The sequence below is a fragment of the Apaloderma vittatum genome, unplaced genomic scaffold (assembly GCF_000703405.1).
Source record: "Apaloderma vittatum isolate BGI_N311 unplaced genomic scaffold, ASM70340v1 scaffold9277, whole genome shotgun sequence".
Lineage (NCBI taxonomy): Eukaryota > Metazoa > Chordata > Aves > Trogoniformes > Trogonidae > Apaloderma > Apaloderma vittatum.
This window is the reverse complement of record NW_009726661.1, coordinates 1-27,317: the sequence shown is the minus strand read 5'-3', so window position 1 is coordinate 27,317 and position 27,317 is coordinate 1. Positions and strand designations below refer to the sequence as shown.

Sequence of the window (27,317 nt, the reverse complement as noted above, 5' to 3'; positions counted from 1 at the left end):
ATTTAAAAGCAAGTTATGTTGGTTTGTGAAAAGTTATCTAGCTTTATCAGGATCTGAAGAGAAATTCTAATGGGCACAAAGAAGAGAGCAGACCATTCAATCATTCTTTCACCATTTAAAATAAACAAAATTACACACTGTACTACAGCTTCCAGACTACATAATGAAAAAGTGCAGATACCATCTTCATCGATTAAGTAGAACCAAAAAAGTTCATAGAAAATAGATTGCTCATTTTCACGCTACAAACAAATATGTTGTTTGCAATTTTAACAAATTTAAAGGTGTGTTATTTCAGCAGCATTGTTGTAAATTGTACTGTAGTGCAGTTTCTTTTTCATAAAAATACCTTACAAATGGTCAGTCAAAAGTCATCAGCAAAAGAAAAACCCAGAAAACAATCAACCAAACAAAAAACAGAGGTAATGCTGATGCCAAAACAATTATAATACTGTTGGTACATAGAAAAGTAATCCTTATATTTTATACATTTATACAGAGTATAAAAGGTAACAGCAGATTATGCCACAGTCTCCCTTATCCCAATATCTATTTTCTTTGGAAGGAGTTCTCTTCTTTCATCAACACTTGCTAAGGAGTTTCGACAGTTTTGTCCATCCATGTATAACTTTGCATACACTGGATTGGCGTAATTTGTTGGCTGCAGAGAAATTGAGCATACATTAGATTGGTTGGATTAAACCAAAATGAACGTTTATGGAAATGGAAATGGTTTTGTTAAAGCAAGAACAAGTACACATAAAATATAATTGGACATATTTAATAGATACCTGGACTTCTGCAAACCTGATAATGAGTTAATTATTTAGTTCAACATTAAATTCATGGTGAGACATGCTCTGGAAATAAATGATGACATGACATGCAGCATATGATGACATTAAAACCATAAAAACAATGACAAAAATTAGAACAAAAACCTTGAAAAATGTCTCTGAAGTTGACTTGTCCACCTTATTACACTGGAAGATTTCAGAATAGATATGAGGAAGTTTATAGAGAAGGTGCACTGTGAGACCATGTGACAAGTTTAACAGAAAACTGCAGCCAACAGTTTCCATATATTACCTGTTCTAAGACATCAGCATCCCATCAATAGCTGACCATGTTTTCGAATTCTGTGGCCCAAATATACAACATGATTTGACCAAAAATTCAATACTTTCGTAAGGTAAATTAAACTTTAATAATAAACCAGCATAACTGTTAATATATCATAGTAGTTACAGATTAAGAAGTATTTTCTCAACAATTTTGATAGTTTGGACTGTAATGATAATAATCTACTGAAATGAGTGGTATTTCAGCATAGGACAAGTCCATTTCTAGTTCTCCAAAGCCCTTCAGAATATGAGAAATCTCCTCACAGCACAGGAGGACATATACCACAGAGGAAATATCATTCTCCTATAACTCATGCTAAGAAGGAAGTACTGTCATGTAAACATCTCCACTAATTCCTTCAATGCTTTGGACCTTTATCGACCCGTAGAAAACCTCCGCTCTCCAACTAGATGTTCAGCATTTACCTATAATAACTGGAAAGGTAACTTGTGGTCAAAACTTTCCTCTTTCTTGGAATTCATGAAAGAGCACAGCTTGGCTTACACAAGTACTGAGTGGAACACCAGTAAGCTATAAAATACATAATTTGTTTGGCTGAACTTTAAATTACCCAAGCCAGAAGTGGGTAGGTTTTCTTGACTTGCAAATATCCTGAGTACACCCTGGGTAACAAGGATGACAGATATCCAGAATCTAAGTTCTTTCTTTCCCTTCTGATCAACACCATTTCTGAGCCCAGGATTCAGATATTCCTTAGGCTGCCTACCTAGGACATCTACACAGTTAAAAGCTGCCTTTTCCATCTATTAGAGGTGACAAACTGATTGCCTGGTGTTTCACACTTTCCTGGAATGGAGGCAGAAAAAATGTGAGTCACATTCATTAAAAAAAAAAATGAAGAAAGAAAGAAAGAAAGAAGAAACTAATCTTCTATATTAATGGAATATAAATATGCAATCAACTGCTGTAGTAATTATAAATTAACTGCTTTTATAAAAAGCAAACTCTCAGTTAAACTCTCAGTTCCCCACTAAATTAGAGGACCATATGATCTTAGAATGGTTTGGGTTGGAAGGGACCTTAATGATCGCTTAGTTCCACCCCCCTGCCATGGGCAGGGACACCTCCCACCAGACCAGGTTGCACAAAGCCCCGTCCAACTTGGCCTTGGACACTGCCAGGGTGGGGGCTGCCACAGCTTCTCTGGACAACCTGCACGAGCGTCTCACCACTCTAATGTGTAATCTAAATCTATCTCCGTTTGAAACCACTACCCCTTATCCTATCACTACGCTCCCTGGTAAAGAGTCCCTCACCGGCTCTCCTGCAGCCCCCTTCAGGCACTGGGAGGCCACTGTAAGATTTCCCCAGTCTTCTTTTCTCCAGGCTGAACAGCCCCAACTCTGCCAGCCTGTCCTTCACAGAGTAGGTATTCCAGCCTCCTGATCATGATTCTGGCCTTCTCTGGACTCACTCCCACAGGTCCATGTCCTTTTTATGTTGGCAGCCCCAGAGTCGAATGCAGTACTCCAGGTGGGGTCTCACCAGAGCAGAGTATAGAGGGAGAATCCTCTTGCTCAGCCTGTTGGTCATGATTCTTTTTAAGCAGTCTAGGGTGCGAATGGCTCTCTGGGCTGTCAGGGCACATTGCTGGCTCATGTTCAGTTTTTCATCCACCAATGTGGGGTGTCAGTTAGCTCAGTCAGTTGAGCGTGGTGCTAACAACGCCAAGGTTGCGGGTTCGATTCCTGTTCCGTCCCCATGTGTTGCCTGATCTAGTCAACAGGTGGGGAGCCTGGCAACAGGGAGGCTGGATTAAAATGATCTCTAAGGTCCCTTCCAGCCTAGGCCATTCTATGATTCTATGAATGTGCCTAAAGTCCTTCTCTGCAGGGCTCCTCTCAATCCTCTCATCACCCAGCCTGTATTTGTGGTTGAGATTGTCCTAATCCAGGTGCAGGACCTTGCACTTGGCCTTGTTAAACTTCATAAGATTTGCATGGGCCCACCTCTCAAGCCTTTCAAGGCTTTAAATCAAGATCTTTATATCTGTTTTAATGATTATGATCGGAAATTTAGGAAAGTAGAAATTTAGTTTTATTTCAATCGACAAGACTTTTTATTTCACTGGCAATCAATATTAAGGATGATAACCATAACAGAACAGAGACACTTGGCACCTATAGAGTATCTTATGGAGTTATTAAAATTATATATAATAGTAGGCTCTGTCTCATAATACCTCTTTGTCTGAGTACTGATAACACAGTACTGTAAGTAACTGGAGTGTCTCGAATAACAGAAAGCATTAATATTAGAAAAGAGCATATATTCCAGTTTTCATCATCCATGGTTTTGTGCTCTATCAAAAATATCCTACCCTATACAAATTGTTAAACGTCCAAATACAACATATTACAATCATGCAAGAATGCAAATGGCACGAAAGATGAATATATATATACCGAGGCACATGAAAATGAATGCCATATTGATGTCCCTTTTTAATAACATCATGCTAAATTGCAGTCAAAATCTGGTGGTTTGGAAGATAAAATTTGGAAGACAAAATTTGGAAGATAAAATTTGACTGAAAGCTGAATCAAAAAAATGAGTTGGAAATATTACAGGAAATGGTTAACTTTAATGTGTATCAAATTCCTATAAAATAAAAGCACTACTTATTTATTTAGGAACTTTTTTCAGTTTGATAAACTTCACTAAATGCCAGTAATTACATCTAAATTGTAAATATATCAAGATAGGTGGCTGTGAATGCTATGCTAAACCTATACAATGCTACAGAAAAACATCACATTGCCTACTGGTCTTGCATTCCTCTGCAAAGACACATTTGCAGTTTTAGATCATGTTACAATGATGGGAACAGATGAAATTTTGTATGATGAGAGGAACTCTTTATTTCAGACAGGAAATGCATTTTTTTACTTCCATTCCTCTTTCCATTAAAAGAAAAAAAAATAAAAACAAATAGAAAATCCCTCTATTCAAAAATGACAGACAAGCTTTCTTTGGAAAGGGGCTGTGGTGGAATGAAATGGATTTGAATCATCATTTCTCACCCCTGCTGATAGTGGTCCTTTCAAGTCAGAGTTTAGGTAGATTGATGGAGCTGTGTGGGGAAGCTTGAATGCAGTAGGCCCTCCCCCTATGTATCTGGCCTGTATAAACAGAAAAATTTAGTTTCTGTGCCGATAGAGCATTTTTCATGTGTGTTTATCAACACTGTTAAATAAACAGTGTACCGACTAAAAACAATAGAGTGATCTACAACTTAAAATAATCTACTTACAGGTATCCTTCAGTGTGAAAAATTCTTGCATTCAATAAGAGAATAAAATTCAGAATTTTAAAATTATTTTCCATTAAGGATTAGAGTCAGACTTCACAATAAGCATTGGCTCAGTTACTCTTCCTCCAGTGAGCAACTCCATTTTCAGCTCACTTCGTGCATTCAGCACACTGACCGTGTGATTCAGCGATGACATTCCTAGAGCTAACAGTAATCCAGTTATTGCTTTGTCAGAAATGCCACAGAATGATGGCTGCCCTTTGGCGGATGTCTGATTACAGAGCTCTAGGAAAGATATCGCCGCCTTACCCCGTTCATCTCATGTCACATCACTTGGGGAGTTCAATCATTGAAGAGTGGTGCTGCAGAAGTGACAGCATCTTGTACGAGAAAATGATAATACTTACTAGCTTTGTGTAAACATTTAATCTATCTGTGCAGCCAGGACTCTGAATTCTTTATGCCTTTTCAAGTTTTCATATATAAAATGTTAGTCTCATACGTATGCACAAACTCTTTCACGCTTCAGATGACAGACTGTACAATAATATATTTCCATTCAGCATTTGCAGCTAGACTAAAAGGACAGGTTGATATTTGGCAACTTAAGTCAGATGCATCTAAGATAAAAAAATCATTCTGTAGTTTAGTTTTAATGCAGCATTTGGTAAAATGCAGCACTGGAAAAGGAGTCCATTAGCAAGCATCAGACTGCAAAACAGCTGTTAACATACACATGACATTTATTCTAATGAAATCTGTTAATATATATATGACATTTATTCTAATGAAATCTAACTCGCCTTTATACTCAATAACTAAATCTAGATATCATTGGCTTATGTTTCTATTAACTACATTTAAAGTCAAAAACTGTGTAAGACACAAAGTAAGTAGCAGATTTGCCACTAGAAAGAAAATACTTACCTTTTCTGGATTTACAGTAAAATCTGAGGCTAAAAGACCACCTTCACTGTGATCATGGCCCACCTCATACATGTTATATGATGGATTGCCAATTTCCACATTGATTCCTCCATTTATAATGGGTTGTCTTCTGATAGTTTTTGTTCTATAATGAATAAAAGACATACAAAAAAGCCTGTGTCTTTTCAAGTAATTTCTTGGATGCTTTATTCTAAAATAGTACAAGTTTTATTTCTGCCTGCAGAGGCAATCAGAAAATCCTTCTGTTTTTTCAGACAACGCAGATCTCAATCTACGTGTAGGTCTCGCATAACGTGGGAGTAGCTTTTGATTGTTTTTCTCAGTTTGTCTGTAGTGGTACGCAGAGCTCACTTGCTGTCTACAACCCTGACTTCCTCCTCTTATTTCTGGATTTCCTTCACTTCTCAAAGAAATCCTTGCAAATTCGTTTCAGATTCCCTGCAGTAATGAAGACAGAGCGAACACGAGTCATGTTCTCTTGCTCATTCCTTTCACTTCCATTTGAAATCAGTTGCCCAAAGTCAGTTGTATTCGGAGGACAAGCAAATTGCATCATTACAATGCATTAAAAACATATGTATTTCTTGTAGCTCCAGTTTGTACTCCCTGCCAGTGGTTACTGGAAAGCTGAAGTCCAATTTGACTTTTTTTTCAGACTTCAATAAAAGATAGAGTCTTATTTTTAACCTTGAATTAGATATCAGTAAAGATAAGTGATTGAGTTGACTTGTTTTAGTTGCTGAATTAATTTCTTTTAGCTCAGGAGGTGATTTTAGTCTGAGCAACTGAAATAACCTCAAGAGGGTAATTGTTCCCAAAGCAATATGTTCTCTAAAAATTACAAGGGAATAATAAGGAGGTCACAATCAGGATGATAACAGTCAAGTCCTTTTGTTTATTCGAGAAAGATGCAGTCAGTGTCTGAAATGCAATAAATTAAAGGAGCTGTATTTTTCAGAAATGGCACAGAAAAAAATATCTCCTAAAATGAGCACTTATCTGTAGTGTTGAACATCTTACACCTAGTTTAATACTTGACAGCATTTGAAGAGACAAAATACATTTTCAAGCATAATTTTAGGGAAAAAAAAAAAGTTCTTTATTGATCCTGCTCTGGCAGGAAGGTTGGACTAGATGATCTTTCGAGGTCCCTTCCAACCCCTGGCATTCTGTGATTCTGTGAGATTAGTTCCACATCTCTAATAGAGATACAATCGATTATTTAACATGCTATTCTCAATAACTTAAACAATTTACAGACCAGCATCTTTTTAGGCAAAGCAGCACATAATTACATCCATGGAGACTGCCAGGGTCAGCTTTACTAACGGCATGGTCAGGGAATGTTTTTATTTTTTTGACAATTCAGAAAAGATCTAAAGATTCTTGCTTACCAGTTAGCACTAGAGCCTGCAGGGGAGATACTACGTATGATGCTAGATGATAGTAACTTAGGATTCTTTTAGTCCAGACGACTGAAATAGTCTCATAGACAGTCACGTTTGCAAGAATGGCAGATTCATCACATATTTCTAAGGGATGTTACAAAAGAAGACATTATCTTGGCTTCAAAGGTGGGGTAACGAGCCCCAGGAGAAGGACATGGCCTTTGAAACGGTGGCCAAAGCCAGAATGTCTACTGCACTCCAGGTTCATTATGAGCTCTAAGGCAGCTGGATTCAAGAGAAAAGCAGATTCACTGCTCATGCTGGAATCTGGCTTCCTATGCAAGATACTGAAGAAACACAATAGTGACAACAAGGCTTGGGATTCTACAGCAGATACTTTGAATATTGTTTATGTCTTCACTATAGCATATAAAATTAAACTAATCAAAGTAAAACAGTTGAAGGGAACTGTAACCAGAAACTGGGAATTCTGCACAGGGTCTATCTGAAATTATTTAGGGATATGAACAATATTAATTACATGGTTCCGATGAAATATTTTGCTTCAGTTCACAAAGTTCATTAAATCTCTAGATAAAAATATTAACACTTAGACAGCCTTGGCAAGATTGAGCCAACTAGGTAAGAAAAGAACTACATGTATAAGCATAAATAACAGACATGATTGTTCCAGCAAGAACTAAATCCTAATTCAGTGCAGCCCAAAAGAAGCTTTGTGGTTGGTTTTTTAGGGATTTTTACTGGCCTTTTTAACATCTATTTGATATAAAGTGTTCTTTTATTTCAAACAAATGGCACTTTAAAGCTTTACTTTTTACTTCATACATCAATATAAAATTATTTACCTTCGTTTCCTTTTGCAAAGAAATAGTCCAATTACCAAAGTCGTGATCAAAGTCACCAATAAAACAAGAGGAACAATGATTGCAATGCTTCCTAAAATAGGAAAAGGAAATCTCATTGAATACTCACAGGTACACGTAAAAATTTCTTCACAGCTATAAAACAGTTAAGCTAATTTTAAAAGAATAATTTCCCTCAAGAACATATGTAATGCCACGTGAAGAGCTTCACTGATTTAAGAGTTTAATGTTGATCATTTAGAAGTATCATTACAGATAACAGTGTACACATAAGTACTTTTACCAAAAAGTCAGGAGCTTCCTCTTTCTGGATTACCAATATACTCTGGACTAATTCTCTGCTCTTATTTGCAATGATATCGTATGGAGGGATGTGTTGAACTGCTGAATGACTTGGAGGGGCACAGCCACTGACTAACTGCCATCATCATCTTCAGTAGCTCAGTTAAGTCACGCAATGATTAATTTAAAATATTCAGGAGGCGAGGCTCTGATTAAAGAATTCCATTATTACATTTATTAATTTTATTTGTGCGAAAATGTTAAATAGGAAGCAGTATTCATTTCTAGATGGTTGGTGTATTCCTGCGTTTTACTGCATTGTACTTGAGAGCCAATAATTTTGTTATGTTGATTACAGGCAATCAAGGAGGATACAATAATGCTTAATGTAGCAGAAAAACAGCGCACAGATCAGACAGTGATGTTAAAGGGGAGGAGGGAACAGAGGAGAAGAAATGGGGCTTAATATTATTTTGGCAGATAACTTCACTGAAATTAGACTACCTGCAAAAATAAGGTTAGCAATTGTACACTTCTAAGAATTTCTCAGCTTTAATGTAAGTATCTGACAATAAATACATGCAACAAATAATTCTGTGTTATAAAACACAGGCCCTTATAAATTACAGGACTCCAGTACAAAGCTCATGTTGCGGTAGGTGCGTTTCCTTAAATACCACAATCCTTAACTGGTGGAAACCAAAAATATTGCTGGTTGTTGCATTGGTTACATTTATTGATTTTTTTAAAAAAACTACGCTGTTGGCAGTCTCTGCTCTAAATTAATAAATAAGGAATTGAAAAAGATGCCTTGAATGTTGTCTGAAGGTTTACTGAAAGCCAAGTCAGGTCGTCAGTGGCCCAAAATGAAGCACAACTGAATAAAAAGCATCGCGAGTTCACTTCGGCTTTAGAAGATTCAGCATGTAAAGGCTATTACACCAGTACTATTTAAAAGTTTCATTTCGTCTTGGCAGATCAACATTCAAGAAAAAAGCCCTCACAACCAGCCCCCCAGGCAGCCTGGGTTCTAGGAGCAGGCACGGGATGAACACCCATTTCCCAAATTGTAGCAGGTATTTCCAAAACATGAAATACTGCTCTAGGTTGTCTGGATCGCTAGGAAGACTTCATCTAAGCATCAAGCTGACCTGAATCGTGATTTTCCTGCTCTAATTGGGTTAAATGTGACCAAGAGGCATACAGGAGGGTACTATCAGCATACTCAGTGCACTGCAGGGAACCTTGTCCAGTTTAAGCTGCCAATGCTGTCCTTTTATGCTTACAGATATACTTTAAAATATATGAAGGAAGCTATTCTTACTTTCACAGTGATTTTCACAGTGGCTAAAATTCAAACCCTCTGCGGACAGCCAGTGCAAAAGTTATGAACTACTTACAGCTCTATTTTTGATGCCTTCAGTAGGATTTAAATGGTCAGAGGTCTTGTACTAGGTCTCTGCCGAGCAGCAATAGCACCAAGCACTGGCCACTTGGTACACTTTCTTCTAGAAAAGCGCAGGCTAGCCCCAGAAGCAGTGAGTGTAGAGCACATGGCTTGCACCCAAACCACCTTATGAGACACTGAATGTCAATCAAAGAGCTGAGAGAGATCTCCATTTGTTTAAACGCAGGCAACGAGTACGTTTCATGACAAACTTCCATTCCAAAATATCTCCAGCTTAAAAACTATAAACTGAGATAAAACTGACAAGTGATAGCAATTTTTTGAAGTACTTACTTGTACTGATGTTGTCAGACTTGCTGCTTTTGGGCGCGGGCCTTTCACACTGCGTGCCTGACCAGTTGGCTGAACATCTGAAAGGATCCAATTAAGATGGTAAAGTTAATAGATGTCAGCTATTAACACGCTAACCTATCAAAAGAGACCACCAGCAACTTCTCGAGAGCTACACAAATGACAACAGTGATTCTACCAAATAAACAATAAGCTTCATGGAAGAAGTCAGCAGTACTCTGCCATAAAACTACAGCTTCGAGTCTTCAGTTCCTGCTATTATCACTGCAACCTGCATTCCAGAGTCCTTTCCTAAAATTCTTGAATAACAAACAGTATATTAAATCAACTACCACCTACAATGCAATAATGAAGGAACAATCTGAGCTGCAGCTTATTTGCTGGGGCACTTTATTTGCACCACATTGTTTTAGGGTCATGTTGGATCTAGAAGCTCAAGTAACCGTGTCCATATGGCACAAAACGCATCTGACTGGACATAAACCACTACATACACCCAGTAACCCCCACTGTCCATCCCAGCTGGCTCCTCTCTCAGTTCTGCTGCCCCGCCTTGCTCCGGATAATGCAGTTTACTGCAGAATAGTTCTTACAGACCTGGTTGTAACAATGTACTTTAATAAGTGACACCTAACTTTGACTAATATTCACAAATTAACTGAATTTTCCCCTTTCTTTGCTTTCAGATTTAAATGTTTTCCTGAAAAACCTACAATTTAATGGCTTTTTAAAAAAAATTTTTTGAACTGTATACCTAGATATGTATTTGCAGAAATATAGCATAAAGAGCTGTCCTGAAAGTACAGATGCATCTACTGGCTTCAGAGGGCCCCATATTCTACTTACATTCAGAATATATGCTTCATGAGCCAGGTGCCTGGCTGAGCACGCAGTTATTCTGCTGTGATTCCCTGTGTGAATATCAATATGCAAATATTTCTTCAATTGGGATTCAGAATGGTCTCTCTGCATACAAGCAAACCCAAGGAGTCCATGGATGCAGACTCAGCAAATCCACCATAAACAGAAACAAATACCTGAATGAAATTCAATTGCTTATTCATCCTGCTGTAAGTATGATTAAGTTTACTACAGAACCTGAAACTCTCCTTGTGGAAACAGCAGGAAGGAGTCACTTCTCATCTGCTTCTGTTGCATATCGTGCAATGAACCATATTTTTTCTAAGTGTTTTTGAATTGTTTATGAATTTTAACATGGGTTATCTTTAGGAAAATGCAATAGACCATTACCTTGCACAAAATTCTAAGAACTGCTGATAACTGATGATTTTCTAACAATTTCAATTGCAGAGTTTAGTGGACAAGCTTAAGGACTGACATTGCTCTGTTAGACAAAAAGGTTTGGAAAGGTACAAAATATTCCAGACCAAATCTACAGAATTCTTAGAGGAGAGTCCTAGTCAGCTCTGCTGGTGATGTTTTTGACTCTCTTCTGTCTTTGTAGATCACTGCGGAAGAATGGCTACTTTCTCTCTTTGCTCTTAAGCATAATCCAGCACAGTGCAACATTCAGATTAATCTCTTCAGTGCGTTTAATATTGAGTTTGAATTTCTTTGGGGGGAACAAACTTAATTTTTGGTAGGGCAAGTTACGAAGGTGCTTTACTTGAACTCTACAGAGGTAAGGCAGAGATGGTCTTTAAAAACATTTATATTAGTTGCTAGTTGATTCAAATTTTTCACACAATGGATAAATTGTGTTGCAATTCAGATGTTCTTCATATTTATTGACTTAAGTTTGTTCACTAAAACAAACATGGTAAGTACACACTTAAATTTCCTCACTGTGAAGAAAACCTTCAATTACTAATTAATTACAAACCTTAGAGTTCATAATAATATATTTTAAAACTGAATCCAACTGACATTTCTCCTCCTGCTTACCATCACTTTAGCACATTCTAAGTCACGCAGGACTCATGATCTTAATCTTTTAAAAGATGCATCTGTTCCATTATTTTACAGATCTTTTTTTTAGCAGTTATACTAAATGGAAATGATTACACTGACAGTCTACCTTACTAAGATACTACTCAAGGAACTTCTTTTTTTTCAAATGATCAATATTCAACATACAGCTGCAGAATAAGCATCTATCTCCACTCTTGTATAGAAATACCATAAACCTTTATACTTAGAATATTCTACTGCAATGCAAACTGTTGACATGTGACAGTCATGAAATAGAGTCTTTACATTTCTTACTGGAAGTTTTGCATCACTGCTGTTGGAGATTCAGCTCATATGGTTAAAGCTTGTTATGAGAGGCATTTTTCATTTATTACTACATTACTGAAACAGAAAGATTTCTGTGAGAGTTGTACATAACTTTGTACCTAAATCCTTGTATTTAAGGTTTCAAATGCTTCTGCTGTATAGGACAATCATTACTATAAGTCTGTCTTAAAAGAGTTTCAAGAAGATAAGATAGGGAGTTTGGCAAAAGAATCACTGTGAAGCATGTAAGTGTAGACTCATGAGAAAATTCTGCATAATGTACAATTATGCTCTTCAAAATCTTCCAGCAGATATGACACCATAACAGCTGGTGAAGAAAGAAATCCTACAGCTATATATGTAGTAAACAAAGTAAGGTAATAATTATTAGCAGTCCTTATCTTGGAATTTTAATTGTACAAGCCAGCAACACTGAAACAATTCTGAGGCACTTGATAAATGTCTCAAAACCACAACAGCAAGTTGTCACTTCATTTTCATTTTTTCCCCGTGTTTGCCGTCTCCAGTAAACTTCACTGCGACTGAAACCAAAAGGATGGCAGTCATGCCCTTCTACACTTACAAGTAAAATTATTGCCCTTTTATGGTCCAGTCAACTATTAAACACTTGTCTTAGGCAGACAGAATAGAAAAAGAAATAAAGCTCAGAGGAAACGTATCTTGCCTGAAAGGGAATTTGACACAGAAAATTAGCCTTGAACAGGCACATGAATAATTATGCGGTTGGGACATGGACAGCTGTTCATGGAGGAACATAGGATATGAGCAGGTCTTAACCAGCTTCAATTGTCTTCAGATCGTGTAGACAGAAATTGTTAAGAGTAATATTTTTGGATATTAGGATATTATTATTATATTAGAACTGACTTCTGGTTCAATATGATGCACAGTAATTTGTACCATTCCACATCACTTGGTATTGGGAGTTTTTGTTCTGCGGCATTGCCAACAGTCAAATGGTCAGAGGCAGGACATGTGCAGTACTGGCAAACAAAAAGGCATTAACGAAGCAGAACTACAGAAAACCACTGGTTTCATTGAAGGCATTCATATTACCAAGAATTGTGAAGAAGTGACAGGGATAATGCCTAATCTGAGCTACACATAAATAAATAGAGATGGGGACAGATGAGGAGCTTGACAGTGAAGGGAAGGCTGGAGGCAGCTGGGTGATGCAAGCGAACATCTCCAGGTTCAAACCTCCAGCTCCCAACAGAACCAGAGACCAGATCAAAGAGCAACAATATCATTGAGAATTTCAATGTAAAAACTGAAAGCGAATATAATAAATAAAGGTTGTACATTGCTTGCTGTCAAGGTCATTAATAAAACCGTGCTACAGTTCTTTGTTCTACGTGTGGTTCTACATTTAGAAAGAGATTACTACTTGGGAAACATAACCTGAGATACAGAATTATTATTTATTCCGAGGAAATAGTCTTACAGAAGAAAGATTTTTTAAAAAAAATTTTAAACTGAAATTGTGATGGTGTCTAACTTACAATGAGGAGTATTTCAAATTAAGATATTGACACTTCAGAGATTGATTATGCTATTGTTACAGAAACTATTCATGAGAGAAAATGCCTCTCTCTATTTTAGTATAGCCTGCACAGGTCAGTGCACTGAAACATGCTAAACTCAATTACATGGGCACTTGACCAAAAGGAACTATAAAATCTCTAAACAAATAGAAAAAAAACTAGTAAAAGGGGCAATTTGATGGCAGTGTGCAAATTTTTTTTCTTTTTTTTCCTCTTTTTTCCCTTTTCCTGTGCCACAGGCATTGTCATATAATATACAATATAGCAGTTAAAAGTGCTTTTGTAGACAACTGCTTTTCAACTCAATATACCAGTGTGTATAAAGAAACATGATAGAAAGCTGCACGGAAAGATTAGTCTAGAAGTATAACAGAATTTGTGAAACAGACATTGCAAAATAGAGTGGAAGAGGAATTGAAAGTGTTTCTTATGTATAAATTATATTTCTTCATTACAGAAAGTAATTTTCTAACTTCACTATTCCTTTTAGTCACAACATAGTTAGTGATGTACAGTAAAAAGAGTGTAATGGAAGTATCCAGCCTCACTATTTTAAGAACACTTACATTACAGTTTCACTGGAACATTTCTTATCAGTAATATTAAAACTATTTGTAAGTTGAGTGAACAGAACATCTGGATTATAGTTATTTACTATCTGTATTAAATTGCATTGAAAGATAAAAATCAAAATCCCTTTTTCCCCTGCTAAACTCCATAGGGTGACACAGGATGGCAAAATCCTTGCACTAAATCACTCAACTATTGCTCATAATAAATTTAGTAATACTTTTGCAGTTCTGCATTCTTCATACAGGGAGCTGATATTATAGAATTATATCCACAGATAAACTCTCATGGATACAAAAAATTTGCATAACAACAAAAACCCAAAAGTCCACCTTAGCTTTGAAAACTAGCACATTTTGTACCTTCTCCTATATTGTAGGTTTTAAATATTTTCAAATTGTAATTTTCCCATAATTATACATGAACAGGATACATTTTAGTATTTTTGTCTCATGAGCATCACTTCGGTTCTTTCTAGGGAACACAAAGTGAAGGAATCTGATGTAGAATCTAAGTGATAGAAACTCTGTAACACAACTTGAAAATGAAATCCAGATTACCTTGTAATCCAATAAATTAAGAATAGAAAAATGGCATAATCCAAAAAGCAGGCAAAACAACAGAAAATTACTCTCGAGGAACCCAAAGAATCTTAAATTTAGGAACAACATACATGAAAATAAAAAAGTGACTTCAAACGTGACTTTTAATTCATGCATGACAATACTATACACAAATCATCATTCACTTTTGCTTCATAGCATTCACTGTAAAGACACAAGCCTTCAGATGCAACTTCGCCTCGAACACCCCAAGGTAAGAAAAAGAAGTGACTAAGGGTCATTAAACACCACATTATTAGCAATCCGTGAGCAGTACATATTCTATACAAGTATTAACATACAGTAAATGTAGAAAAATTAAGCATGGCTAGATGACTACCATTGTAGCTGAAATTACACTGAGCAACAAAGCAAAAGGGAGAGGTTGAAACTGTTAAAAAAAAAAAAATGAGAAATGACTGCATCAGTAGGTGTATGACACTACGACTATGTTTTTCCCTCCTTCTCACAGAGACACAGTAAACAGATGCTATGCAAGTTTTACTCAAACAATGTCAAGCTCACAGACAAAAGATATCCACAATTACAGCCTTGCTAATAAATATTCAATGAAAAATATACATACTCCTCTTTTCCAAGGTCTTATTTCTTCCTTTGACAACCACTCTTCAAGTATCTGTTTGCATTTAATCCTTGAACTAATACTAGTTTGTGACACAAACTGAATAAAAGGTCTTCTAAAATGTAAAGTTATAACCTGCTGATTATGTTCTCCTTCAAGACATTTATAACAAAGGCGCTTTTAGCTGGCTCTCAAAGAACTACTGTAATACTGTGAAATTCCTGTTGTAATTGGGGAGCTCATTAAATACACCCCAGGAAATCATATGCAAAATATTTATTGCAAGATACTTGATAAAATTTTCTATTCTCTGACCTGCCCTGCCTGCCGCGGCTACAGTTGCCTTCTACTCTCAGGCAGCCTTTGCAACGCTGCAATTGTTCTACCCTGCAGAGGCTTTTTCTACCCGACCTTTAGAAAGTGCCAGGCAGGGGATTGCATAGTAAGACTCTTTCTTGTCCACAACTAGACTGTGGATGTGTCTTAATCCTTTTTTGAACAGGGTTTCAGGTCTTACATTTACTTAGAAACTTATGTTTACTTAGAGCATTCGCACAAGTCATCCCTGCGCTTACATACAAAATTTAAAGATTTTTTCAACCTGAAAGCAATGTCATGAGGAAGGTATAGCATCACAGGAATGGCAGCTGGAGGGAAGTTCCTCCACCAAGAGGGATGCACTCATTTCTTTCTGATTTCCATGACAGAAACACATGCAGACATGCACACACACATACGTACCCACAACCACAGAGTCTCCCTCCATTCCACTAGGAATAAAGCTGGCAAGGACATGGTACTTCATTTTACTCTTGTAGGAATTATTTTTGTCCAATTTATCCACATTTCCTCTTCCTAGTTCAAGCTTCTTGTTACCAGTTTTAAGAAATTTCACATCTGTTCCCAATTGTCTTTAACCTATTGCTTTGTCAAAATTCTCAGTCTAGAAATGAAGTATTTTATTCTTTCTCCACCCTTCACTTTTGATATCAAAGTTATGCTTTCTTTCAACCTCCTGCATATGATGTGCCTTTTAATTAATCTGAAAGACCCCTGATTTCTCTATCTAAGTGGCTCTCAAAGTCACACATCTGCTTACTGGAAGCAATTAAACCATCCAGGATAATTTATTCTTCGTTATACAAGAAATTACATTCATTCTAATGTAGAAATCCAACACACACAACCTGAAGCCCTCTGAACATTCGACACATCTAGCCACAGGCAACTAATTGTACATTAGCTGTACATTGTCCTCTGAGTTTGTGTCTCTGTTCCTGATGACACCTAGGAAACAGATGCTTTGAACCACAGGTACACAGAACCGCACACACCTCTATGCAGAAGGTAACGTATGAAGGAATAAATTAGTATTCTCTTAATTAGCCAGGATAATATAATCTTGCTTCGCCTTGAAGTCCTCAGACACAGTCATGTAGCACTGCTCAATAGCTCATTAGAGCACTGAAAAACTCTCTTTAAATTTAGTTGGCTTTAGCTAAGAATCAATATAATTTATATCTTCTACCAGTTTTGACTGCAAACGTAGAAACTATCCGTCATAATATTTCTATAATGCCTAGTGTAGAGGGTTTATGATTTGATCATATTTATTTGCAGTTATAAAATAATAAAAATAATAAAAATAATAGTAATAGTAATAAACATCAACATCACAGAAACTGCATCTATGTACAGATGCAAATAATCATAATAATACTGCATAAAACCCGATGGAATTATAGTGACCTATAGTTGCGGTGAAGGAATAAAAGAAACAAAGGTGAGAGAGAGTATATTATTCTGTACTAAAGAAATTTATATGGCACTACCTATGTAACAACCAACAATGATTCTGAGTAGTTGAAAGTTTGGGGTTTTTTTAACAAGTAATAACATATAATCTCTTCTTAAACCTTGTTTCTCTTGCATAAAATGTATATGCAGTTAGGTAATTAGCGAGAAGGAAACAGAGAAGCAAATAAAGGTAATTATTACACCAAAAGACAGACTAACAGAACAGATGGTACTGATAGTTTGTGAAATAAATAGAAAAAGCAATTTCTGATCATTTGCCATCTGAATGTGATTTCCCATTCACTCTGCTTTCAATGGATTTACAAAGCTATTGGAGCAATTGAGACATAACTCGTACGCTTCCAATGTTATACACATCAGACACCCAGCAAACCATCAGTGAGTAGTACTAAAGATATTGCTAAAAAACTTAGTATGTGGATACTAAAAAGATAGAAACTATATGTAAGATAAGAATTATTTAAAAGACATTTTCAGTAGTACATTTTTCAGAAAAGGTCAGTATCTCAAATTTTAACATTCTGATATTAAATTTTCTTGAAACCTTCTCTTGCAACTTTTCCTTGCAACCTTTTCTTCCAACTGAGCAAGGAGGACAATAATGGCAGGGGGAAAGAATGTCCTTTATATTCCTAAAAAGAATACTAAGAATTAATAATCTAGATTCCATAGGACCATCTATCCAAAGAGATATCATAATATATTCTGTATCTTTTAGAATCTGACAGAGCATTCATTGAAACTGGAGAGCAACTTCACAAAACCTTCATTTTTTGGTGGCTTATATGCAGTCACAGTGAGGCTTTAATTCATTGGTTAGATGAAAAGCACAATTTCTATTTGCAGTGTGCACCTAATAATTACTGCATTCAGGTTTAAAAAAACCTGAGATAGGAAGATAAAATAAAAATGTATCCTAATAGTATAGACTGGTAAAAGGAGAATATGTTCTTATAGCTTCCCTGTATAATTACAGCTTTAGGATTGCCCTTTAGAATAGATAAATCTAATCTCTGTTGTCTTTAATGAATGACAATAAGGGCTTGAGTCCATACAAAGCTTGTATTCTCAACTGGTCTAGCTGTATGTGAGAGAGAGAAGTTCTTACTGAACGACAATAAACTCAGTCCGTTCCTCTTTCTCCTAAGAATCACCCACCCATGAATTGGTTCAGAAAAATGCCAGCCCTTAGATAAGTGTCTCTCAGAGACCAGAGACAGACACCACCCACAGCGTGGCCAGACATGCAGGTTGGAGGGATAAACCATTTTTCCCTGACAATGGAGCAGAACTTACAGAGGAAAGCTTTGAGACTCCTGTTCCCTGACACAATGATTCCCATGAAGCACAGGATTACTTCGTCCCTTCCTGATTATTCACCATACCCAGTCACTGTTGCTGCTACCCACCAGACAACCACAGTACATCCCCATAGGATTTAGTGTTTTCATAAACCATGCATTTCGATAAGATTAAAGCTGTCGGAGTTTCAGATTTTATCCCAAGTCTAGGTCTTTGGCTTGTGATTTTAATTCTGACTTTTGCATCACAACTGTTGAGTAAAGCTACATCCACCTGACTGGTATTTCATGTCTCTATGTGTGTCTGCCTTATAGCATTTTCAAAAAAAAAGGTTGTTTCTTTCCTTGATAAGGTTTAAAATATTCTCTTTAAGAAATAGACTTAAAATCCTTCAGAGAAATACAGCATACAAATATACATTTTTACATTTTACATTTTATACATTTTTTAATAATTATAGAAGTGAAAGTTCTGATGTAGCTCACATAGTTTTAATAGTTTCTATTTTACATTACTTCTATAAAGCTAACAAGACTTAACACAATTTTAACTGTGAAGTGATACCTAAATAGCTCTTCTGTTTCCTTCCCAGTACAGATAAGAAATAGGCAGTCAGTTTTGGACTACAGAACACGTGGATTGTCACTGTTTATAAAGTTTATGCTGTGTAGGATTGGTAAAACATCTCAAGATATGAACAATAAATGCCAAGTAGCATTTTCAGTATTTTCAATTCACTTATTAAAAATAAAGGTTTTATTTCTTCTTCCAACAATATAGATACTCCAAAAGTATGTTTAAATATACTCATCAGTGCAACTATCAAAGGGTAAGTGTGTATTATAGAAATGAGCCCCCAGATTAAGTATATATTGTGAAATGTATGTGAATGTGCATGACTTGAACCAATGAACTGTGGCCTGAAATGATGTCACAGAATGTGCAGCATTAAGTGGAAGGTTAAACCTACTTGCATCTCGGTTCATTAAACGCAGTTAAAGTGCAAATTCCCTCATTCTGACAGTAGTAATCACAAGGGTTCACTTTCTGGTCACAGCGCTGACTTTTAAACCCCACAGAGCATCTGCAGAATTTCAGTAAAATAGACCTACATAAATATTCTACCTTTTGCTGAACAGATTTAAAAGGCATTATATATAACGATGGCAAGACACGCACACGTACACAGGCACACATCCATAGATAACAAAATTAATACTCTGTTTTTTGCGGAAGGTCCTATCTGACTACACTGAGAAGTTGTTGATCAACCACCCTTAAAACAACGGGCCCACCCTGACTGACAGGTTCAGGAATCTAGCACTTTTAACAAAGTATTACTGTCAAGTGTACTATACATTTGTATTGATTAATCCAGACTGCAATGCCCTTAAAAATGGTCATGACTTTTCTTAGCATTGCTAACAACGTTGGCACATGCTGCAGCATTTATGCATTGTAAATCCATACACAAATTAAGGTAGGAAACCTTTTATTTTCCTTGAGATGCTATGGTGTTCCAAATGAATTTGAAAAGGAATAAGCCAGTTTTGAAAGGAACAAAAAGAAGAAGAAAGAATCACAAGCTTCCAAAATAACCATCCTAGGTGTTTAAGCAAATGAATCAGCAGACTTAATCATCATCTTTGGGCCTTACATACATACGGTGATACTCTCTTTTTGCTGAGATTTATTAGTCTCTCTAGTCGTCAGCTAAAACCATTTAAGGAGATACAATTAACAGGTAAAAAGGGCTGGATCAAAACAATAATGAAAAAGATACATAGGTACTTAAAGGTACTTAAAGCATTTTCAGAGGAATAAGGATTGCCATGCAGAATTGCATTCCATGGTCTCTAACCCCACATCCACAAACACCTACTGACAACTTCTTTGAGCTCTCACAGGGAGGAACAGTTGGTCTGTCTCTTACTATAGAACTACAAAATCCAGGCACGTAACATCCTTGGGAGTCTGAATACAAAAGGCACTCTCTTTTAAGATCACCTACCTCATATACATCAACAAAATGAAGGGATGGCTGTATCTGTATTTACGAAGTTGTGATGCCAAATCCCTTTGGGCAACAACTTAGATATGTCACCACAGAAATGAGACAGTTGAGTCCACTTCTCTCTTCCAACAACTCACGTGTTCCTAGAGGATGCTCTGACCCCAGGTTGTTCTCTGAATCATAGAATGGCCTAGGCTGGAAGGGACCTTAGAGATCATTTTAATCCAGCCTCCCTGTGGCCAGGGATGCCACCTCTCGACTAGATCAGGCAATACACGGGGACCAAGCAATCAAACCCGTGACCTTGGCGTTGTTAGCGCCACGCTCAACTGACTGAGCTAACTGGCCCCCTACAGAAGTGGAAGACTATTCCACAATGGAGTTTTTTCAGCAGTGCAGAAAAGGTCAGATAATTTATTAGGCAAATTAAAGAAAGATAACAAGGAGTATGACTAGGTAGCTCAGTGTAACTGAGAGCAGGAAAGAAATTAATTTCTTGCTACAGCGACTATTTCTGAATTTTATATTTAGCAACTGAAAAAGAAGATACACCATAGCTCTCAAGAAAGAACTAGAATGTAGGGTTTTCTACCTCTTAAGACAGTACTTCACTGTCTAGACCACAGAATCACGTTTCCTTTGGTACTTGATATCTGAGCTTAAGAAAAGCATCCTGAATTATTCTCTCAATCACGGTGCAGGAGAGAGAGCACAATCTCACCAGAGAACAGCCAAGCTACTGCGGGCAGTGTGAGGGTTAGGGCAGAAGCAAGAGAGACATGAGCACATCCTCAGACCCAAAAAGGAAATAAACACTGACTTTATTCTTCCTATTCTGTAGACTTCACGGGGAGTGTACGGCCCCCACTTCTGACCATCTTCCTAGGCAAAAAGAATTAAGTCACACTGAGAAGCAGGGCAGGCAACCATCCTGTACCTCGGGATTCCATTTCAGGACAAATGCCTAACCAGGCTTTAGATCTGGCCCCAACTTCTTAGAAATCTCAGAAGATCTCTTTTTGTATCTATATGCATTCACAATATATACCTTAGTTACATCTTTCAATACACGTATAGCAAAAAGGTAGACAAATTATTGGGTTAGTGAAGTAGCTAGAAAAAGCACTCGAAGTTACGACTGCAACTATTATGCATTCTAGAGAGATGAACAATACAGACAAATGCAGAATAATTTTATAATTTGCTGGGGAACACATATTTTGATGATCTACCAATGCAAGATACTCACAGACAGACAGGTATATTTGTCTCTGGGTCCAGCTGACATGTGCCACCATTGTAACAGTAGCCATCACATAACTGACAGGTAGAGGCGATCTTTCCGTTAGTGCAACTGTCACAGTTAAAAGAACCAAACAAAGAGCAATCAGTACTTTATTAAATCTAGTGAATTCCCTTGTAACTAGCTATTTACTAAAGCAGTGATTTTATGATATGTGTAAGATTTACTGAATCACAGAACGTTAGGGGTTGGAGGGACCTCAAAATATCATCTAGTCCAGCCCCCTGCCAGAGCAGGATCGCCTACAGTAGGTCACACAGGAACACGTCCAGGTGGGTTTTGAATGTCTCTGAAGAAGGAGAGTCCACAAACTCCCTGGGCACCCTGTGCCAGGGCTCCGGCACCCTCACAGGAAAAAAGTTTTTCCGAATATTTTTGTGAAACCTCCTGTGGTCCAGCTTGTACCCACTGACCCTTGTCCTGTCATTGGACACTACCGAAAAGAGCCTGGCTCCGTCCTCCTGACACTCCCCCTTGATGTATTTATAAACATTTATGAGGTCACCCCTCAGCCTCCTCTTCTACAAGCTAGAGACTCAGCTCCTACAGCCTCTCCTCACCAGGGAGATGTTCCACTCCCTTCATCATCTCTGTGGCTGAGCCAGACTCTCTCCAGCAGTTCCCTGTCTCTCTTGAGCCGAGGGGCCCAGAACTGGACACAACATTCCAGATGTGGCCTCACCAGGGCAGAGCAGCGGGGCAGGAGGACCTCTTGTGACATACCAACTACTCCCCTCCTAACACACCCCAGGATGCCATTGGCCTTCTTGGCCACGAGGGCACATTGCTGGCTCATGGCCATCCTGCTGCCCACCAGCACCCCCAGGTCCCTTTCCCCTACGCTGCTCTCCAGCAGGTCGGTCCCCAACCTATACTGGCACATGGGGTTATTCTTTTCCAAGTGCAAAACTCTACACTTGCCCTTATTGAACTTCATCAGATTTCTCCCCAAATTGATTACAAGAACTACGGCTTTTCACCTTGAAAAGCTAGCATAGGCAGAACGCTTATTACACAAAGTATTTTTATAATCTTTCCTTTTATGAAAATAAACCGTTATTGTACAAAATAATCACTCAGCAATACAACAGGACATTTTACCTCATATACTTTTATTAGTATACAACATGACGCTATCACTGTCACAGATACTGCAGAATGAACAAATTTCAACAGTGTGGTAAAATTTGACTGTTAACTTTATTAAATGTTCCATTCAGTCTCCTGCTATATTATGCTTGCCCTAGAGAGGAGTGCTCCAAAAGTTTGTTTAAAAAGGCAGGAGCCTTTTTGTGTGGTTTGGTGTGAGCAGGAGCCACACAAATGAACAGTTATAATGTGACTCATTCAGGGGCTAACCACTGTATAAGAGATGTAAAGGATAATGCAATATAATCGCTGTTAAATATATGATTTTGAACACAGTCATCCCCGCTACAAATACTTACTTGCATACTATGTCATTACTGTCCTTGTTTATTATGCAGTGTCCCCCGTGACATCTGATACATTTGTCCACTTCACATTTTGGACCTTCAAATCGTACTGGACAGACACATTCTACACTTCCATCATCAGAAATAGTACACGACTCAGAATTCACACAATAATGGTGGCAAACATCTGCAAGCAACATGAAAGCTAATTACTTAAAGACATTACAGAAAAAATAATAGCTTACTTTTCTGTGATTTAAAAGGTGCTATATGAAGCGGGTGGATCACTGGCAACTACAAGAACCACGAATACCCCATAAACAGACATATAGTATATTAAAGATGTAGTCTTGAGAAGTGAAACAGAAGGATAAACTCATAAGAATTTTTTTTTCCATTTATGGCATCATCACACATAATATAAAGACCAATGATGAGAAAAGCAGAGCAATGTTAATGTATTTAATTGGATATTGGCTGAATAAAAATCTTCTGATGCATTCACATAACCATTAACAGCATTATACTAAACTGAAAAGGAAACAGTATTTTGAAATAATTAAGTTTTATTTCCATTTATCTGCATATTAAAATTTCATGAAGTTCTAATAATAATATATAAAGACATAATCCATAACTACTACAAAAAACTACATATGTGCTTATCTTTTTAGACTGTGTAAGACACCATTATCTTATTTAACTGCTTAAATACCAGAAGGAATGAGATTTCAAGTAGTGGATTCTTTAACTCTTTAGAAGTGCCAGTAACTCCCATTTTTCTCCTTGTCCTCTTAAAAAACCCCCACAAACAGAACTAAACTGCCCCCCCACTGCCTAACTGAGCAATCTTCCAGAGCTACAGTATACTAGTATCTTATGTGGTAGTGACTTTTCTTTTTTTTTTTCAGTCATCATTTAAGCTCCATAATGGAGCCACATCACCCAAAGTGTCTATTTGTCTCTGTTTCTAATACTTTTTCCAGTTTGTGTAGTTAACTTGTTGTGTTGTGCTTTTGTTGTTTTCTGACAGGCAGATGAAGCAATAGATGTATCAGATATATCAATTCTGATCTACACATCTGTATTAGCTTAGAGTTAACCTCATCCTTATTAATAAAGTATCATCTTTCCGAATTTGAGCCCTTTGAAGCCCAGGACGTGGCTAAGGGTTAGTCGGGAGCTGTCACAAGTAGGGCATCATCCAGCTGTTGGCTAGAGAACGAACCTTGGCCAAATGGCAACCTCGCCCTTGAGTCTGGCAGTGTAAGCTCTCAAGCTGCTGCTTCGCTGGGGCCATGTCGTAAGCAGAAGACTGGAGACTACTAAAACTGATGTATTTTACCAAGTGCATTCGGGTTGGATATCTAAAAGCAGGAAACACGTTTTGCTTATGTGTCTCCAGGCTCAGCTTTTCCCCATCTCAGCATGGCTGGTACTGGCCACGCTGGAAGAATTCTGCTAAAGGACAAAGCAGAACTCTGGAGTGATTTCTTTGATTATTCACTGCATGTGTCCACCTATCTATAGATTCTTCTGCTTATGGAATCACTACTGAGCAACCAGAGAGGCTTAAAAGACACTAAATGAAATAGTTTGTTGTTTGCTGTTCCCCAATTCAAGGTACAGAATGGCAATTTTCAGCAGGGAGGCCGATTACTGAACAAAAAAAATATTGTAGTTTGAAAGCTAATATTGGGAGATAGTTTATGAAAAAGGGGTAGAGGTTTCCATGCACATTAGGACACAGAAAAACAACCACCCCAAATCCTAAGAACAGAACATTCATACTCTAAAAGAATTACTGGTTTTAATCTTAATTTACGCATTTAATCTTCTGCTGTATCAAAAATGTGTATGCTACATTTGGACTGAAAGGATGCTTTTTTTTTTTATTTATTCCCTAAAGAAAGGAACTTCAGTTTCAGAGAAATAGTGAGATCACTATATCCATTTTGAATGATTGTAACTGCATGAAAACGTTTTCGATTTTTTAGGTTGTTTGGGCCTTAAATGATACAAGAAATGAACTTTTAACTAGTCTGGATCTCTTATTTCAGGAATTTAAAATAGAGAGTTATATTCAAATACATCAGATTCCTGTGTATATAATAACACGCACAATGTCATTAGAATTTTATGTAAATTCATTCGCTTAAATTTATTTCAGCAGTGCCAGTGCCTTGACACGGAGCACACATTTTGGTTATTAGTCCTTATGTGAACTAATCACAGGAGAAACTCTGCACTGGGTAATTGGAGACGATAAGTGGGAGGAAAATAAGGTCTTTGCAATCTGGCAATACTGCAAGTAAATGTCTTCTCCCTGCCATAAAAAACACTACTGATATTTTCAGCTTGGGAGCATGAGTAAAATACCTATTCACATTCGTGTATCATCCTTTGCATATGAACGAGTTTCAATCACATCTAGAAAGACTGAAAAAGATATCTTAGAGGCAACCAATCTTTGCAATAATGCTATATCAATATATTCTAACGTGCATGTGACTAATAAAGCAAAAAAAGTCACACGTATTGTGTGATAAAGCAAAAAAATCCATAGATGTGAATTTGTACACACATTAACTCTAAACCTGTACCATTTCATAGAATTATTATTGCCAAAAAAACCCCAGTCAACCAATCCACCCCTCTGATTGCAAAACTCTTTTTTCCCTAAAACTATCAAAATTTAAATAAACAAAATCTTAATTTTATTTTCTATTTTTTTAATGTGTTCAAATCTCGTATTGTGGCATTTTTCCAAAGTGTCAGCAGAAAATCCAAATCTGATAATAAGCACTCTTTAAAAAGTACCCCTAAATTTACATTTAAACTAATTCTTTAAAGGAAAAAAAAAACTGTTTGGAAAAGCATTCAACTAGAAACAATTTGTTTGGTTTTGGGTAAGCCTCAAGCAAATATTTTTTCTTAATCTGTGTGTCTGTCTGTGCATGATTTATGTACTATACTGTTTTCAAATACCCAATTGTGTTTGCAGATAGTTATTTGTGGATCCACGCAGTTTGTTTAATACCAAGTGGGAGAGAACTGCAATTACTCCCGGTTTTCCATTCAAAGGCTTCAATTTATTTCATAGTCTCCCAACTGGAAATATATTCGGTTTAGTTCAGTACAAATCCTATTTAAAACATACACTAAACCTTTCCTTGTTTGACAGACCTTTCACTAAAACTAAATACTTTTTGTATCTTGTAGATAATTCCAAACCAGACCTTTATAAGAGCTAATTTCCCTTCCATTTTGTTTAAATCTAGTCACCCTCTGCAAATTCACTGAATTATGCACACGAGAGATGATGGTTCTCACATTTAATGTTCTATCCTGCAACAGGCACTATGACAGTCCTCTATTATAAGGTGTTAAAGCAAAGCAGGAGTAGAAAAAAGGAGACAAGAAAAAAAATAATTCTGATCCCAGAAATATAATCAATTTGTGGTTAGGGTTGCTAGTGAGTTATTGTGTTGAAGAGACACGAGGAAGACAAACTGAAATTTTGAAATGGGTGACCAAAAGAAGAAATTCAAGATTATGTTTCAATGTCTTGAGTTATTGAGACAGATGAGGGTGGATCCATGCTAAGAGAAAGACAAATGGAGTAAGAACAGAAGGCCTATTGGTTGATAATCTTTCTGTCCTCCCCTGTAAAAGAAGTAAAATATTAGAGGAGTTTCTAAAAAGAGAGAAGAGCCTTTGTAATGGATGAAAACCTTTGGAAAACAGTATCTCAATGAGAAGAGACTGATAGGTCAGTAAAATGAAAAACTAGGGAGAATTTCAGATGCAGGGGACAGAAATACTGAGACTTAAACAAGAATAATACTTAAAAATCCTGTTTTCAATACCAGGAGGGGGCAAAAACCATACTCAAGGGTGATCTTAAGCAGAGCAAGATGAAGGAATATAGAGGCATGAACATCAAAGGAGTTGTCAATATACTGCTTATTGGGGTTAGAAATAAAAACAAAAGGTAAGGTCACAGTTCAAGACACGAGTTCGTCTGCAACCATCAGGGACAAATGACAAATTCTTTAACCAACTGCATCAATTCACTATGTTTAGGTATTCCACTAGTCTAAGATAACAAATATGAGAAGTTGGAGTAAAAAATTTTAAGACAATTATCTTATTTCTACTGACAAAGTCAACTGTCTCGTACGGCTCTGTTGTTTTGTCCTGGGTTTGAGCTAAACCCCAGTCCT

At 37.0% G+C, this 27,317-nt stretch overlaps 1 protein-coding gene across 1 annotated transcript; it reads right to left on the bottom strand.

Moving 5' to 3' along the window:
• LOC104269722 (low-density lipoprotein receptor-related protein 1B-like) lies at positions 1-24,391 on the bottom strand. The gene is made up of 9 exons (XM_009873366.1): positions 24,320-24,391; positions 23,337-23,385; positions 23,104-23,278; positions 21,602-21,706; positions 9,643-9,719; positions 7,602-7,692; positions 5,327-5,471; positions 4,170-4,268; positions 1-661 (listed from the first exon to the last, which is right to left on the bottom strand). The coding sequence occupies exons 1-9, from the start codon at positions 24,389-24,391 to the stop codon at positions 521-523; spliced, it is 954 nt and encodes a 317-aa protein (XP_009871668.1). The 3' UTR covers positions 1-520.
• Positions 24,392-27,317: the final 2,926 nt, after the last annotated feature.

Bases quoted from the DNA above. Each gene is read 5' to 3' on its own strand.
- LOC104269722 (XM_009873366.1), bottom strand. From the start codon at position 24,391: ATGGCCCCAGCGAAGCAGCAGCTTGAGAGCTTACACTGCCAGACTCAA. The intron at 23,386-24,319 runs GTTCGTTCTCTA...TGGTTCTTGTAG, and splicing joins GAGGTTGCCATTTGGCCAAG to TTGCCAGTGATCCACCCGCT. The intron at 4,269-5,326 runs GTAAGTATTTTC...CTGTTTATACAG, and splicing joins TTACTGTAAATCCAGAAAAG to GCCAGATACATAGGGGGAGG.